The sequence below is a fragment of the Mixophyes fleayi genome, chromosome 4 (genome assembly GCF_038048845.1).
Source record: "Mixophyes fleayi isolate aMixFle1 chromosome 4, aMixFle1.hap1, whole genome shotgun sequence".
In the NCBI taxonomy this organism is placed as follows: Eukaryota; Metazoa; Chordata; class Amphibia; order Anura; family Limnodynastidae; genus Mixophyes; species Mixophyes fleayi.
In genome coordinates this window covers 331,521,641-331,538,117 of record NC_134405.1, presented here as the reverse complement: position 1 = coordinate 331,538,117, position 16,477 = coordinate 331,521,641, and the positions used below count along the sequence as shown (strand labels likewise).

The window sequence follows — 16,477 nt, the reverse complement described above, 5'->3', positions numbered from 1 at the left end:
GGGATCTACTGGACTAACCATTAGAAATCTCCCTTCCCCCCAAAATTAACAGTAAAAAGAGTTCTAAAATCGGGACTGTGCTGCTGAAAACGGGACGTTTGGGGGTTTGGGACTCGGACCGCGCAGGACAGTGAGGCAGCACCATATGGCTAAACTAGTTTTTAACCAACACTCTCAACAGTCCCGACGTTGGTGGGACTGCCTCGATTTGCCGTCCTCAGAAAGGGACAAATTATTCAATAATGGGTGGAAGCACTTCAAAATATTACTTACCTGGGTCTGACGTTTAACTTAATCTGCCGGGTCCCCTTAAGAGCGCTGATGTCCATTATTTACAATTGAATGTTCTACAGAACATAGTTTTCTCCTGTAATCTAGATAGTATTCACTCATTTCATAAGCACTGGGATTCCTGCTGTGACCATTCCACCGCATCTGTCCTCAGGTCTTTTATTTGCAATATATTATTTTGGTTTTTAAATGTGCGTGTTATTGTATATCTAAGAGCCCCGTTTCATATATGTATATATCACATTAAAAAATTAAAAACTGAAATAGATATTTGCATACATTGACCTTTGCGTTGAATACAATTGAGACTAAATGACCTGTGTATACAATCAGAAGTGTGGTATCTGTATGCAGTTTATATGGTTATGTTAAGAATACAGATAGGATTAAGATAATACCCATATTATTCAGGAATTTACTACATTTGTAAATAATTGAAGATTCTTAGGTTCTTAGGTCCAGGACTTTGGCAATGGTTTATTACATAGTGGAGGCAGCTCTTAATAAATGAATAAGCTGCATTTTGGTTCAGTCCACACGTTGCTCCCACCAGTGAAGGTCATTTAGAAAGGTCAAAATGAAAAATCAGCTCCTTGATTTACATCGTACTTGAGCAGACAATTCTCCCGCATCCTGTGAGCCTCAATGACGCGACCTGCGGGGAACCGCATCATTTTGGCTCCATCCACCACAACAAAATGTTGCTTTCATTGCGGGGGGCAGGGCCAAAATGCTGCGATTGCCCGCAACCTGCCCCCTTCTGCCCTCCCACCATGTCCCCGCGGAGTAAAAAAAAAAAAAAAGTGCAAATATATTTCCGCATGGGTTTTGCAGTGATCACGTTGGGAGGAGTATGAGTACAGAGTAACTACAGCTCTGCGACTCCTTTCCAAGAACAATGCACAAACAATATTTCATTTAGCACAGTGAGATCATTGACATGAGGCATACCTCCAAACATTAACTATCCCAAAAGCGGGAACAAAATAAACCACGTCCCCGTTTCTCCCAAACGCCATCCACAAATGGGCCAATTTTGGCAAAACTCCACCAAATTTACTGTTAAGCTCCACCCTTTTGTGGGCAGCAAATCGGAGCATGTTGCCAAAATCAGGACAGTGGGAAGGTATAACCTGTGGTAAAGGGGTGCAGAACTACGTAGTCGCCTGGGGGCGCCATGGTTTAGGGGGTGCATAAAACACTGAATGAGCTACGTAATGTCACTCACTCTGTGCTGTCCTTACGTTGCCCACACTTAGGGAGCCATTGAAGGAGAAGCAGCCGTCAGCTTCTTGCCTGCGATGCTGTCATCTGCTGCTCCTCTATATATGGGGGGGGTGTCGTTGGGGTTTAATGTCACAACCAAATGCCACAGGAGCAGAGGATGCCACCCATGTCTGATCCTGTGCTGCCCCCAGGGACACCAGTGGACGCCCAGCGTGCCCATAGACCTTACTCTGGCTCTTGGTGGAGAGGGACAATTTTTAGGTCCATTCCTTGCTACATGGAGGGCCGCTCAGCAAAAGATTTGTTACTTTGCAGCTGCCCTAGGCTGGCTTTCTTCCAGTCTTGTCCAAAACGTTTAATCGGATGCAATTTGCAACTTCTTTTTTTGTACTTCAGTGGAGAAGGACATTTCTAGGTCAAAACCGAGCTATGTAATAAACATATGCAACAACACAAAATGTGAGGCACGCTTTAAAACACAGCTCAGATCTCTGTCCACACCCCCATCTCTCACGATTAATTCTTACCATATAAGAGGCTAGTGTGCAAGGAGGAAGAAGGAAAAGTCTAATTTAATAAAGCGTCTGGTTGTAACGTGATAGTACGTTGGGCTTTGATATTATGTATACACTGTTGCATAGTGCACCTTTCCAGATTTTTCCCATTCTCTGTACACCTTAGTGCACATATAATTTACAGAGGCTTCTCACCTCGCTGTGTGCTGGGCAGACCATCTACTTATAAATTCATTCATGAACCATTGATGAATGAATAAAATAATTTGCTTTACCGTTTAAAACCCACTTACTCATTATATCAGCCCATCTGCATCCACATATCCCCCCCACCCTCCATGCGTTCTTGTCCATTCAAAATCCAAAAACGCAGAACTTCCAAATGCCAGCTCCTAGCTGCGATAGGCGGATCAGAAGAATGGGATTCTCGCCACGGGGGACGATGAAGAACAACGAGGTAACACGCAGTTAGCAATGTATTTACTTCTATTCTCTTGTAAAGAGAAGTTAATATATTGTTAGCTGTGCATTAACCAACTTCTCTCTGCACTGCAGAATGGAACGCCCAGGAGGCTCAGACGTTCGGATGCCACAACCGTACCTCGGCTCCTACCTGTCCTGCAATCTGTGTAAAAGATCCGCAGAGTCACCATTGCAAATTTGTTTTCAAAAATTCACCTTTCGTATATTAGTTCATACACATTCACCCAGGTCTGCTACCATTAGAGTCTATCCCTACTCGTTCCTCTGGGGGGAGATTTATCCAGCCTTCTAAAAAGGAAAAATGGAGGTGTTGCCCAAAGCAACCAATCAGATTTTAGCGATCATTTATTTCGTGCATTCTATAACACGATAGATTGAATCTGATTGGTTGCTATGGGCAACACCTCCACATTTCCTTTTTAGGAGGTTAGATAAATCTACCTGTTAGAATTGAGCACAATTCGATTGGTGCTTCACACATTTCATCCTTAACTCTGCCCAATCATAGATAGAACCATACATGTCATCTATAACTTCGGCTACCTAGGGGCCCAGAGTTCTCTATTTGTTTTCCTGTCAGTCCCGCTGCTATCTACATCTATATCATCATCATCACCATTTATTTATATAGCGCCACTGATTCCGCAGCGCTGTACAGAGAACTCATTCACATCAGTCCCTGCCCCATTGGAGCTTACAGTCTAAATTCCCTAATATACACACACACAGACAGAGACAGACTTGTGTCAATTTTGATAGCAGCCAATTAACCTACTAGTATGCTTATGGAGTGTGGGAGGAAACCGGAGCCCCCGGAGGAAACCCACGCAAACACAGGGAGAACATACAAACTCTACACAGATAAGGCCATGGTCGGGAATTGAACTCATGACCCCAGTGCTGTGAGGTAGAAGTGCTAACCACTGAGCCACTGTGCTAACCACTGAGCCACCGTGCTACCTCCTCATGTTGTTCTCCATTCCAGCTTTCTACAGTAACGCTACACCCGTAATAGATAGAGAAAAAAAAAAGAATTGCTTCTACTCCCAGAAATAAGAAAAGTTTTGTTTTGACAGCACAATATTGATGTCTAAATTAAATCTACAGTTATACCTGATTGTTTAAAGCAAACAGAGTTATCAGGAACCTATTGCCAATCAAATTGGGTGCTGCCTACACCCACTCGGTGCTCACACCGAAAATTAGGAGCTAGTACTTTTCTTATGCACTAATTAGTTCCCGTTCTGGAGACATGAGGAAGTTGTTCCGAGATTCAAGCGATTGCAGAGCAAAATAATCACTTTGCTCTGGCTAATTTAAAAGGAGTTTAGGAAATTTCAAAAGATTTTAAATCCTGTCACGAAATGGATATTTTCACAGTAATAATTTACCCAACCAAACAGTGCCTCATGCTTCAGTAATGTTTCTATTCCTAGCGAAATGATTGGCTGCACTTTTAGAAATGTTGGTTCAGCCCACAACATGGCTGCATAGGCAAACCAAGGGGGAGGGGGGTTCCTAGTGCCTGGAAACCCCCCTTCAAGCCTGTTTTACTGTATAATTGAGGTGGCTGGACCCTGCCCCCGCTTTACCCAGCTCTGCTTTAAAAGGGAGAGCTGCGTGCACCTAACAGTAGTGCACGCAGCATTGCCCATGTATATTACAGGGATAGGGAGATTTGGAGAGCAGCCAAGTACTCTCTAAAGTTATAGCCACACCCCCATGCATGCTGGTCACGCCCATAGGCGGTGTGGTGTGGAAACCCCTCTCTGCAAATCCTGCGTTTGCCCCTGCAAAGTGTATCTCCACATACAGATCTGCAGTTCCCCCAGACATCTTAATCACACTGTATATGTATCCTCTATTAGATGTAATGATTTTGAGGCTTCCAGCAGCCCCAAGTGCACCTCATAAGATAGCAAGCAAGTATTTACACCAGTAACAACCTCAGCAAACGATGCATATATATACACAGCTCCTGCCCGCACACTGTGGTTTCTGCTGCGAGAGCAGATTTACTTTTTACAACATAATTTATCTTTATTGAAACGCTGAGCTCTCCGCTGTCTCACCAACTTATATTACCTCTGTACACCGCATCCTGCTATCACAAACTCTGATGAGTCACGCAGGTCCCAAAAAGGCCTTTTCTCACATCAATACTTTTCACCCATATCTCTGCACTGTTAAATTAGACTGCTATTTATTTAGTTTCCATTAACTCTCTAGAAAAGATTGCAATTCTCAGTTCCTTTGGAAAATAGATGTCAAGGAGTTGAAGGGAGCAAGGTCCCTAGCCATCGCAGGATGTTACTGGTATCTTAATCCTTAATGACTGCAGTGTATTCTTCCCAATTCTCTATTTATAATAGTGCAAATCGTTTATGAAAGGCCTTGGCTGGCTTGCGATTCTCCCTCGCAGTGCGGAAAACCTTCAGTGGTGACTCAGGGATCAATGTGAGTGGGGGAGGTTTATGTACGTAGTTCTCTTACGCATTGTGCCATCATATATTGTTATGTGCTATATTTTATATCAATTATTGCAGAGGCGTGGTGGTAGAGTGGATGGGATTGCTGTCTCCCCGAGCTAGGATATATATATATATATATATGTTTAATTGCCATCTGGGTGCTATCGATGTAGAGTTTACACAGTCTTTAGTGTTCTCCTGGGTTTAATCCAGGACCTCTTGCTTCCACCCCTCCATAGCTACTGGTAGTTTATTTGACTTCTGAATGAACTGACTCCGGTGTCAATGGGACAATGGGCAATGGGTTAGGGACCAGTGATAATTATAGTAATCAGGATGGACAAAGAGCTTGACCGTAGAGTGTGCAGTTGAAGGAGGTCAGTAGTCATTACTATCTTTGTGCATTAGGTACAATGCAAATGCACAAAACCAATAATATGTTTGTGAGCATTGGACAGCAGGAAGCTGTCACCACTTAGAGATTGGCGAGGATGGAGGTACAAAGCCATGGTGACAACTCAACTCCAGCCAAAGTTGTTTAAAAACCGAGGCCAAACAATATAAATTACATTTCCAGATACCTCTCTAGAATATTAACCCCAATAACACGGGGACCCACTCCTCCCCTGTCTCACAGCAGCGAATAAATTTGGGGACTAAGTGGTGGAAGAGAACGATGTTGTCAGAACTGTACCCACTAATGCTGGAAGTACAATTTCTGCAATGAATTTAATATTCTTTTGCAAAGAACATATTGTTTCCTTTTAAACTCATCAGAAAGAAATGAATTGGGGGGATGTACGAAGATGACATGACCAGCTGTTAGCTGTCCCTTTAACGCCCCATGAGGTGCTAATCGCCCATTCAGTAGAATGAAATCTGCTAACAGACCCCCGCAGTTTGTGGGCAATAGAGACAGTTTGGTTATTACAGGGGCCTCTCTGCACATGTAATTATTCTGAGTGGAGTTGAGCTCCTGTAAAGGTGATATGAAGGGCGCCGGAGGGCTTTGGGAACACAGCACATAGTCCATAGAACCTCATTAGCATGGATCATATTGTGGAAGTGTCTGCTGTGTAGTGTTTTGTGTCTGTCTTGTGAGCAATCAGCAGAGCCTCCTGCCAGAAGCACAGCGCCTGGGTCTTCAGATCCTGCTCCGCTTTGACACTTGGGGACATGTGAATACTCTCAGGCTCGTCTTACGTTCAGGAATCTGGTGTCATATCGCTTCCTACAGTCCTGATCTTTTGTTTTATTTTGCTTTGTTATCATTTTCTGCTTTTACTCTCATGTTTGTCCGTGGCAAATCACGCACCGGGCTTTCCACTGTCATTGGGAAGGATCATTCCCGTAGAGATGAATAGGGCGAGTTGAGGGAAGAGTAACTCGCACTGAGCGCAAATCTATGTTCCAAAAATTGCTTTTCTGTCAATTTTATTCTTTACAAATAAATGTTAACTTTAAGGGGCATATTCAATAGTGCCGTTTCCGCAGCGCGTTAAAACAACTACCGTTATTACGGTAGTAGTTATCTGGATTTCAGCTCACAGCTCCCTGAGCCGCGAGCTGAAATCCAGCGAGAAAACTACCGTAATAACAGTTTTTCCGTGCATTATTACTGTAGTAACGGTAATTATGCGCGGACCGTGAGATTGTCGGCGTTTCCGCCGACAATTGAATATGCCCCTAAAGGTCCCCTCCTGGACATGTCCTCCTTAATACCACAAGCCAGCGCTAAGCTTCAGGTAACAGGGAGGGAGGAGACCCCCCTCCTTTCCCTTAATTAATATATGGGGGGTGGCATGTGTTACTAAGAAAGACATCCCCATTGCCTCCCGTTTTATCACACTATACATATAAATTTATGGGAAACCAAATGAATTGGTTGAATTCCTAGTGGGATGAAACTGTTACTAAACTGCCATCGAAGAAGGTGCGATACTGCACATTTTATATATATATATATATATATATATATATATATATATGGAAATGTTGCAACTACAGTGTTGCAGAATGTTTTTATATATTAACCTGCAAAAAAATAAAATTTCTAATTCATATTTGTTTTTTTAAAAAAGTAATCATGATAATCCATGATATAGACATTGACCTGTTTAATAAAAGCTTTGATATTTTAACTTTAGATGACAAATAACAATTAGAAATATTATCTTCACTCACTTATTTTGTGTATTTTCTGATACTTTTTTATTTTTGTGATATTTTATACAAGTTGTTTATTTTCACAAGCAAGCTTTCAAAATAATTTTCATATTGCAGAAAATGTTGACCTTGTTATATAAATTCGTGGCTGAAACTAGATATTACGTAAACGTGGCAGGAAAGTGTTTAAAAGCCATTATATTAAAATCATCTGGCGGTGGGAAATCCATTTAGGGGTAGGTGTACCAAACCTTTTATAAAGGAATAGTGGAGGTGTTGCCCTTAGCAACCAATCAGATTCTAGTTGTCATGTTCTAGAATGTACTGGATAAATGATAAGTCAAATCTGATTGGTTGCTATGGGCAACACCTCCACTTTCCCTTTTTATAAGGTTTAAGTTTAAGGTTTAGGTTCAAAAGCTGTGTTATCTACTAACTATATCTTCATGATTATGACGATAGTGAGAAAAATATTTTATATCTTATGCACGGTTGTTATAACATCGGCTGGTAACACTGGGCAAAATAGATATGTGTGGTAAAAATAAGAGTGACAGATAACTGAATTGATATCTTTAATACACTCTAATAGCAAGAATATACCTGGTGGTATTTAAGATTGTTGGCATAAGCAAGGATCTTAGTTGAAATGGGAGCAGAATGTTCCGTACTGTCCCTGAAAATATATCAATATGTAAGTGCCCCATATTGATGTCAGCTGAGAGAAAGCGATGATGTAATAGAATCAAGTGTATAATATGTGAATGTGATCGTTGTTTAACTCACGTGATCAGAGGGATTTCATACCTTCGTAAGCAGATGGCATTTGACGGTTTCTTACGTTTTGGTTAAACCAAGGATGATTTCTTAAACAGTTTTGTGTACTCTCGTCTGTGACGGATAGGGCTTTCATTTGGTAGTACACTGAAACAAATAACTTTTTTTTTACTTGAAGTACATAGGACAGGAAAAGCATGAAAAGATTTGCCAAAAATCATGTGATTCTTCTCAAATTAAAATTTCGTTTACATAATTGGTGCAACCCTAGAAATTTACTTTAAAATGAATTAAAGTTCTTCTGAATATAGGGAAATCAAATACACATGTTTTTTTGTCTTGGTCTCCCCTGAACATTGATAAATTCAGTGAGCAGATGGTTATCACTGCAACTAGCATGTCAGCCCCTGTTAGATGCAGAATACACTAAATCTTTCAGAGCTGACAGGTAGGGGGGATCTGGAGTAGCTATTTGTTGCAGCTCCCTCGGCCCAGGCTGTCACATTGAGCTAAAAGTATCTACACACAGAACAGTGCACACATGTAAAACAGACACACAGATCAGTGCACACATGTAAAACAGACACACTGGTCAGGGCATTGGTGAACTTAGATCCTGCCAGCGACTCATTGCTATTTTATTATATCATCTATGTTGAACTCCTTTATATTATGTATACCGTGTGTAAGGTTATATGTTATTGAGGATATATATTGTAACATTATTGTGCGAGTAAACAGTATTATATATACAGTATGTTTTTTTTACGTATATATATATATATATATATATATTTATATATATATATATATATATATAATGATATGATTCTGGGTTTTATATAACATATGTCGTCTTGTTACAGTGACCTTATTGTGTATATTATGAAATGGTTGATAATAATGGTATAGGACTGGAGTGAGCATGGTGGAAATAGTGCAAAGGAAAGTGTGGAAAGAGTGCGAGTAAACAATGACGTATCTTAGGAATAGTATCAAAGTAGCAGGTATATAATAACATCTTTATTACACTCCTATTGTGGGATGTGTTCTGCCTCTGATCTGCGCCTCTCCTCTTCTCTGATAACCACTTCTCACGCCCTCCAAGACTTCTCCTGTGCTGCTTCCCACTAATGGAACTTACTCCCTACCTTGCCTGACCAGTCTCTCCCCAACCTTCAGCCTCTCACCTGATACTACTCCTTCCCAGCATGTACTACCAGCTCCAGTCCCATGTTTACTCCAAGTCCCACTATCTCCTATTGTCTCAGCTCTGCCCTCTTCCTCTAGACTGTTAGCTCTTAAGAACAGGGCCCTCTCTGTTTTGCGTCCTCTCCTCTTTTGTCAACCTTGGCTGTTCTGCCTTTATGTGCATTTGTATTTTGTTATGTCCAGTGACACCTTACAAATAAATGATGATGATGATGTTGATGAGGACCACGATGATGACGATAGTATATAGATCATCATATTGTGCAAGGTTATTAGTAGTAATTATGATTTGTAATTCTAGTTATGTCATATTTCCCTATTACAAGCACCTCTGATAACTGAGGAGGGGATGAATTGTGTAGAGTAATGATAGAGACCCAGAGAGATACAACACTCACCTCTTGTATATTTAAAATACAATTATAAATCAATTAGCTGCCACCACAACATTCTCTTGGGATGATTCTTTTATTATCAAATCTTTTTTTTTTACAGAATCTTACATACTAACATACATTGGTGATTCAGTAGCTTTCATGGGCGTCCTGCCTGTAAATATTCATAGATAAGACATTTATCGTGGATCTCGGCCCTTTGGAGAAGTCCGAAAACCATAACACCCGCTTACCTTAGAGATTCTTAAAAAGCATTTCTCTACCTTCGTAATCTTTCATACATCTATCGATCGCCTACCACCTCCTTTGTGAAAGGGAGACGGCAGATGGGGCAGCTTCTGTAAGATAAATAATTAAATTGTGAACATAACATTACACAAGATAGATCACAAAACATGTGTTTCCCTCACCACCATAGTGCCAGACGTATTACCCAACACCACTAACATCAGTTCTGTGGCTGCACTAGACCCAAACAGCTGCTTCTGGTGAGCTCCAACTCAATGCTCCTTCCCCAAACCAAACCCACGTTACTTGGAAGGCTGCGGTTATTGCCAAAGACAAATCATGAGGCCCTTATGACTTACATAGGACACCCCTGATCTGGGCCCGGACATAATATGTGGTATTTGCGAAAGTTAATCTTATACTTAATTTTAAAATATAGTTCCTGTTTGGATTTGATTTTTTATCCATTATGAGTTCACAGGGGAGTTACATTTTGCGGCTACGTTTTTACACCTAGGGGATCAGTTAGAGTTGCGCAAGTTTACTTCAAAAGGGCAGGCGTAAAATGCGTGACATAAAAAAAATACACATGCAAATCAAAAGGATCACAAAATGCGTCAGCACTAATATATGTTTCAAGAGTGAAGCATACTGGAGACACCATGACTCAGGCCCGTAGAGTATATGTGAATCCTGCCCTAGAATAGTTTTCAAACTAAACTATACAGAACGATACAAGGGGAGGACCTTGCATCATGAAGGTTACAGCAGCTTTTTATTATTTTGTTATCCATTTATTGTTTTAAATTCTGTTTCCTTAGAATTTTGGGATGATATTTTTTTACATAACAGTATTCCAGGGGATAAGTGCATTAAAGTACGGATTTTGCAAGTCGACAATATTCGGCGACTATGCAGGGGAAATTTCAAATGGCAAAGGCAAAACTTGCCTTTATAGCCATTGCCATTTGAAGTTTCCCGTGCAAAGTAGCCGAATATTGGCGACTTGCAAAATCCGCATTTTAATACATTAACCCCCAGGAATCTTTCTGTCAGACACAGCTAACATTCTCGCAGGAAACCTTTTTTGAAAACATAGGGATTTGTCTAGATGACGGTTCTATGACCATGCTTTGAATATTACAACTTACATTACTGTACACTGTGGGGCTGATGCAGAATTGGGTGCAAGATAGGAGTAAATTACTCCTACAAAAAGAGTATGTCCACCCACATGTAGAGCTGTATGTATCTTGAGATGCGTCCACTTCTGCAGCAGCAGCGTGTGCGCCTGGTTTACAACAACAACAGCAATTGTTTGCAGCTGCTCTATAGCAGGTGCAAAAGATACGCCAGAATCACGCACATCTGCATCGGCACATATGTGTGCCCCCTCCTTCTGGGCATGTGTCAAAATTTTTTAAATAAATGTATAAATCATGCTGTAACCTGTGCTACTACAAGGCTCAAATAAAAGAGATTTTTAAACAAATTAAAAAGCATAGAAATAATTTTTTAGTGTTAACTTTCCACCCCCTTCCATGCTTACAGTGGCAGGAGACAAATTTAATTTAAATTACTAGATTGAATGTTGAATGTCTGTTCTCGTTTTCAGAAAATGCATTAGGAGGGGGACCAAAAGTAAAGTAGATAAACGTCAATGAGTAAAAATTACTGGAACAAAGCTCCCATTACTAATGACAACAGTAACACACCTGTAATAAGCAGGTGGCACAATGTGTACTTGTTTGGTTATTGACAACACCTAATGTGGTAGATTGTAGCAATTCCTCTTCTTATATATGTTTATGTGATATATCTTGGCTTGTAACTCACGTGTAATGTCTTTTCTTCTTTTCCACAGGTGTAAATGATAAGCAGAAAGCAGTCAACTGAGAGTTGACTCGAGACGCCATCATGAATAACACCAGCTACGCCAACGTGTCCGCGTCCGACAGAACCATGATGGGTAGCCCGTACAAAACAGTGGAAGTGGTGTTTATTGTCATTGTGGCCGGATCCCTGAGCCTGGTCACCGTCATTGGAAATATCCTGGTCATGGTCTCCATAAAGGTCAACCGGCATCTACAGACAGTCAACAATTATTTTCTGTTCAGCTTAGCTTGCGCTGACTTAATTATCGGGGTCTTTTCCATGAACCTCTATACCTTGTACACTGTGATTGGTTACTGGCCAGTAGGTCCTGTGGTGTGTGATCTTTGGTTGGCCTTGGACTATGTTGTCAGCAATGCTTCGGTCATGAACCTCCTCATCATCAGCTTTGACCGTTACTTTTGCGTCACGAAACCGCTGACGTATCCAGTGAGACGAACCACCAAAATGGCTGGCATGATGATAGCTGCAGCTTGGGTGCTGTCCTTCATCCTGTGGGCACCCGCTATACTCTTCTGGCAATTCATTGTCGGTGGACGAACTGTTCCAGAGGGTGAGTGCTATATTCAGTTCTTCTCAAATGCAGCTGTCACGTTCGGCACAGCTATCGCAGCGTTCTACTTGCCGGTCATTATTATGATGGTTTTGTACTGGCAGATATCTCGAGCCAGTAAAAGTAGGATAAAGAAAGACAAAAAGGAGCCCACCCCCAATCAAGATCCAATATCGCCAAGCAACGTCCAAGGAAAAATAGTGAAACCAAATAATAATAATCTTTCAGCCATTGAAGATAGTTTGGATCACAGCAAAATCCAGAATGGAAAAGCATCTAGAAATTCCGTAAACGAAAATTGTGTTCAAACGGAAGGAGAGGAGAAAGAAATCTCCAATGACTCTACATCCGTAAGTGTTGTAGGTTCAAATGCAAAGGAAGATGGACCTGCCAAATATGCTCCTCAAGCTTCAGGATCTCAAGCCCTTCCAAAAGTGGAGAACTCCAAGATGACCTGTATACGAATCGTTACAAAATCACAAAAGGGCGATTGCGGATCTACTAGTGGCACCACGGTAGAGATTGTCCCGGGAACCAACGGCCGTAATGGAGAAGACAAGCAGAAAAACGTAGCTCGAAAAATTGTAAAGATGACCAAACAGCCGGCCAAAAAGAAAGTTCCTCCTTCCAGAGAAAAGAAAGTGACAAGGACTATCTTGGCTATACTCCTAGCTTTCATTATAACCTGGACACCTTACAATGTAATGGTTTTAATCAACACTTTTTGTGATGTATGTGTGCCCAACACAGTATGGACAATTGGCTATTGGCTTTGCTATATTAACAGTACCATCAACCCTGCTTGCTACGCCCTTTGCAATACCACTTTTAAGAAAACTTTCAAACATCTCCTTATGTGTCAGTACAAAAACATAGGCTCGGCAAGGTAAAAAAAAAAGAGGAAAAAACAAGAGGTGGAGCTGCCGTTTATATATTATGCCATAGCACTTTACACAAGATTATGGAATGTGCAATCTTCAGACGTACTCTGGCACAGACTCGTGGATCATTTCCACCCACTGCACTTATAACTATGAACGAGGAGTTGCAAACTCCCTTGGATAGAGTATGGTGATCTAGGTGGACCAGTCTATTGCTCTTTGATCTAAACAGAAAAACTTCAAAGGGCTTTATGAGGTTCACTTACTTTCCATATCTGTATTATTAACATACATATTTTTATGTGTTTCGATGTCCGTAGGAGACAAATCCTATAGTCCAAAATTTTGAAACATCAACTTATCAGACGGAACAAATGAAAAATAAAAAAAAAATCACTTTATAAGGCTTTTCTTTTCTGTGACGGGAAAAAAAACTCACCAGTTGACTTATGTTTTTTGCAGCGCGTCCATCTGAGACATTGGAAATGGTGATTAACCTCAAGTTTTACGCAGTTTTCACCTTTAACCTAGCGTTAAAACTGGCTCTTCCGTGCCTCTGTGTTTGTAATGACTATATCGAAATATAACTCAAGTTTTAGCCCTTGTGTTAAAAGGGTTTATGTTAGAGCTTCCTGAGAAATAACTAGCCAAACAAATAATATATATAAGTCGTTTTTGTGTTCATGGTATTGATAAGTGACCTTAGGTTCTCCAGTTACTGCTAAACCTCATCTCTAATGATGTTCAGCGTGGTTGCCCAAGTATCAGGAGATATGAAGTTTAGCAACAGCTAGTGCACTAAAGGTACATTATCCAATAACCATAAAAGATTGATTCTTGATACTTTCCAATGTGAAATGACTCACCCCCATCAATATTTACTGGTTGCGATTGTTATGTGGTCGGTCACATCCAACTTGTAGGTTAGTGAAAGAGATGTTTCAAGGTCTTTCTACAGGGCCCTGAGGCTGCAAACAATGGTTCATATGGAAGAATCGATGGAGACCGTTGTATAACTGCTATTCATTCAAGCATGGGAATATCAATTATAGACAGACAAAGCGTATATTGTAACGTACAGCGGAGGAATCAGATCAGCTATGTGGAATATGTCTGTATTATCTGAGCTACTGTATCTCATGAATAGTAAAACCAAGTGTTAATTGCCATTTATTTTCTGATAACACCTGTAGTGGAAGTATCAATGCCTAATAATCTCCATAATTAAGTGCATTATCCATTTTAAGGGAATGAGAAGTGGACACGCCACATACATGCAGCGGAGGAAGCCATTTTGTGAGCTGAACCAAGGTCCACCCTCTCAATTTACTAGGACTTGGTGACATGATCGTGTGTCAGACAGTGATATAGTAAATTAATAGGCTGCCTTCTCTTCAATGTTGGTTCAACATATAAAATGGCTGCCTCCACTAGCCACAGGTCCACATTAATTAGTAAAAAGCAAGTGTTATATCAGTTTATGAAAATATATTTACTTTAACCAATGGTCTGCAACATATTCACAATCAACCAACCCCTTGTAGTTAGACATTGAGTGGGGTGTTATTTTTATTGTCTTGAACTGTGCCAATGCCCTCATCCAATTATACAGCCCAACTATTTGTCCCATTGGGACCACGAGTAATGGGCTAACAAGAGTCACCATTAAGTGCACTGTCACATGACCTTGTGGTCATGGGTGAGGATTGAAGTCAACACTTCTTGCAACTGTGCTGTAACTGATGGCAACCAATCAGATGTGAGCTTTCATTTTTTGACCTGTGCTACAAAAAATGAAGCCTATGATCTGATTGGCTGCTGTGGGTTACAGCAAATATAAGCACCTTGCAACACGTTATTCAGTAAGACCCTATATGGTTTATGCTTACAACACACTGGGGGACATTTATGAAAACCACTCTACAGGTAAGGGTGTAGAGAAAGTGGTATTGACTATTGCAACCAATCAGACAGTTGCTTTCATTTTTTTAAATTAAATTTGAAAATTTACATCTTATTGGTCACTAAAGGCATAAAACCGTTACTTGGGGAACAAGTTTCATAAATATTCCCCATTAGGTTCTGTGGTTGCTAAGCAACAGCTCAGAATCCAAAAAAAGGATAGTAATCTGCAAGTTCCTTGGTTAAAACCAAGAATGTTAAGATGCCAAGTTAACCTGTTATCAGCAAAATAAAACATTTTATTGTATAATTGTAACAAGTGTTATCAAACGGATGGAAAATTCCTTGTAATATTCTACAGGTATAAGTAATGTAAAATCTCTAAGCAATATGACTATTTGTCCTTTTGAATTATTTTTTCATGTATGTACTGATGACAATTATTACGAAATGTTGAAATGTGTTTCAAGCTTGCACTTGATAAGATGATAAATATAATGGACAACTCAACATGTGCTGTAAATCTCATAACTACACAACGACAATGAGGTTCGCAGAGCAAATATTTGACAAAATGTGTTATTTATTTGGGTTTATTTCAGAATAATATAGTTTTATCTCTCCTACACTGCCAGACAAATTCGTTATCTAACAGTTTAACCAAACTTGCCTATTTTTCTAAGCTCTCCTCTGGCAGATACATGACGATGCGAAACGCGTTGTGAGAATGTGTGACGCCCACCATATATAACCGGCTGCGTATCAGGGAGCCTGGCAGATCATCCACTATTTTGGGAGTCTCACAGATATTACAGGAGAGTTGGTAAGAATGAGTTTAACCGATGACACCAAAGACGATTTATTCAAAATTTTAATTTTCCAAAATCCCTGTCCTTTTTGCTCAATTGGCAAAAATACTTTTATTAGGCTACTATTGCTAATGTACTGCAAATTGAAAGCACATCCTTCTCAAGCTCAGATGTAATAATTTACATTAATAGATTTGCTGTTATTCGATTTGACCCAGACGACAGTCAAGCTCCTTGGGACTGAACTCCTTGGGAGATGTTTATGACATCTGGTGCACAGATTGCTTTTTAGAAAGGTGGTGTAACAATGCTTTTAACTACTAATACTTGCAAAGTGACAACATTTGTCTGATTGCTATATGTTAGACCACCTTTTTGCAAGTTTCCCACCTGTTTTCATAAAGCCCCCCTCCCCTGAATTCACAGCCATTGATAATATTCCATACCGAAAATGACCAAGATTATTTATGTGGAACTGTCATCTACATGGAGCCGAGGTGGCCATTTTGTGGTTGGCGCAAATGTTAACTCAGCCTGCTCATTACTACAAACCAGTCACATGACTGAGGTACATCCTCTCACACTTCACCACAAGGCCATTTTGGATGCTATTCACACAATGCAAGCTGTGTCTGCCAAGGGTGACCTATCCTTACTATGGTTACAAGTCTTCC

At 40.5% G+C, this 16,477-nt stretch overlaps 1 protein-coding gene across 1 annotated transcript in view; it reads left to right on the top strand.

Moving 5' to 3' along the window:
- The window catches only part of CHRM2 (cholinergic receptor muscarinic 2), a 128,543-nt gene extending 113,039 nt beyond the window's left edge, over positions 1-15,504 (top strand). Inside the window, exon 2 of the mRNA XM_075210403.1 lies at positions 11,630-15,504. Within this exon, the coding sequence (XP_075066504.1) occupies positions 11,683-13,101 (1,419 nt within the window). The 5' untranslated portion in view covers positions 11,630-11,682 and the 3' untranslated portion in view covers positions 13,102-15,504. The remainder of the gene's footprint in view (positions 1-11,629) is intronic.
- The last annotated feature ends 973 nt before the right edge of the window (positions 15,505-16,477 follow it).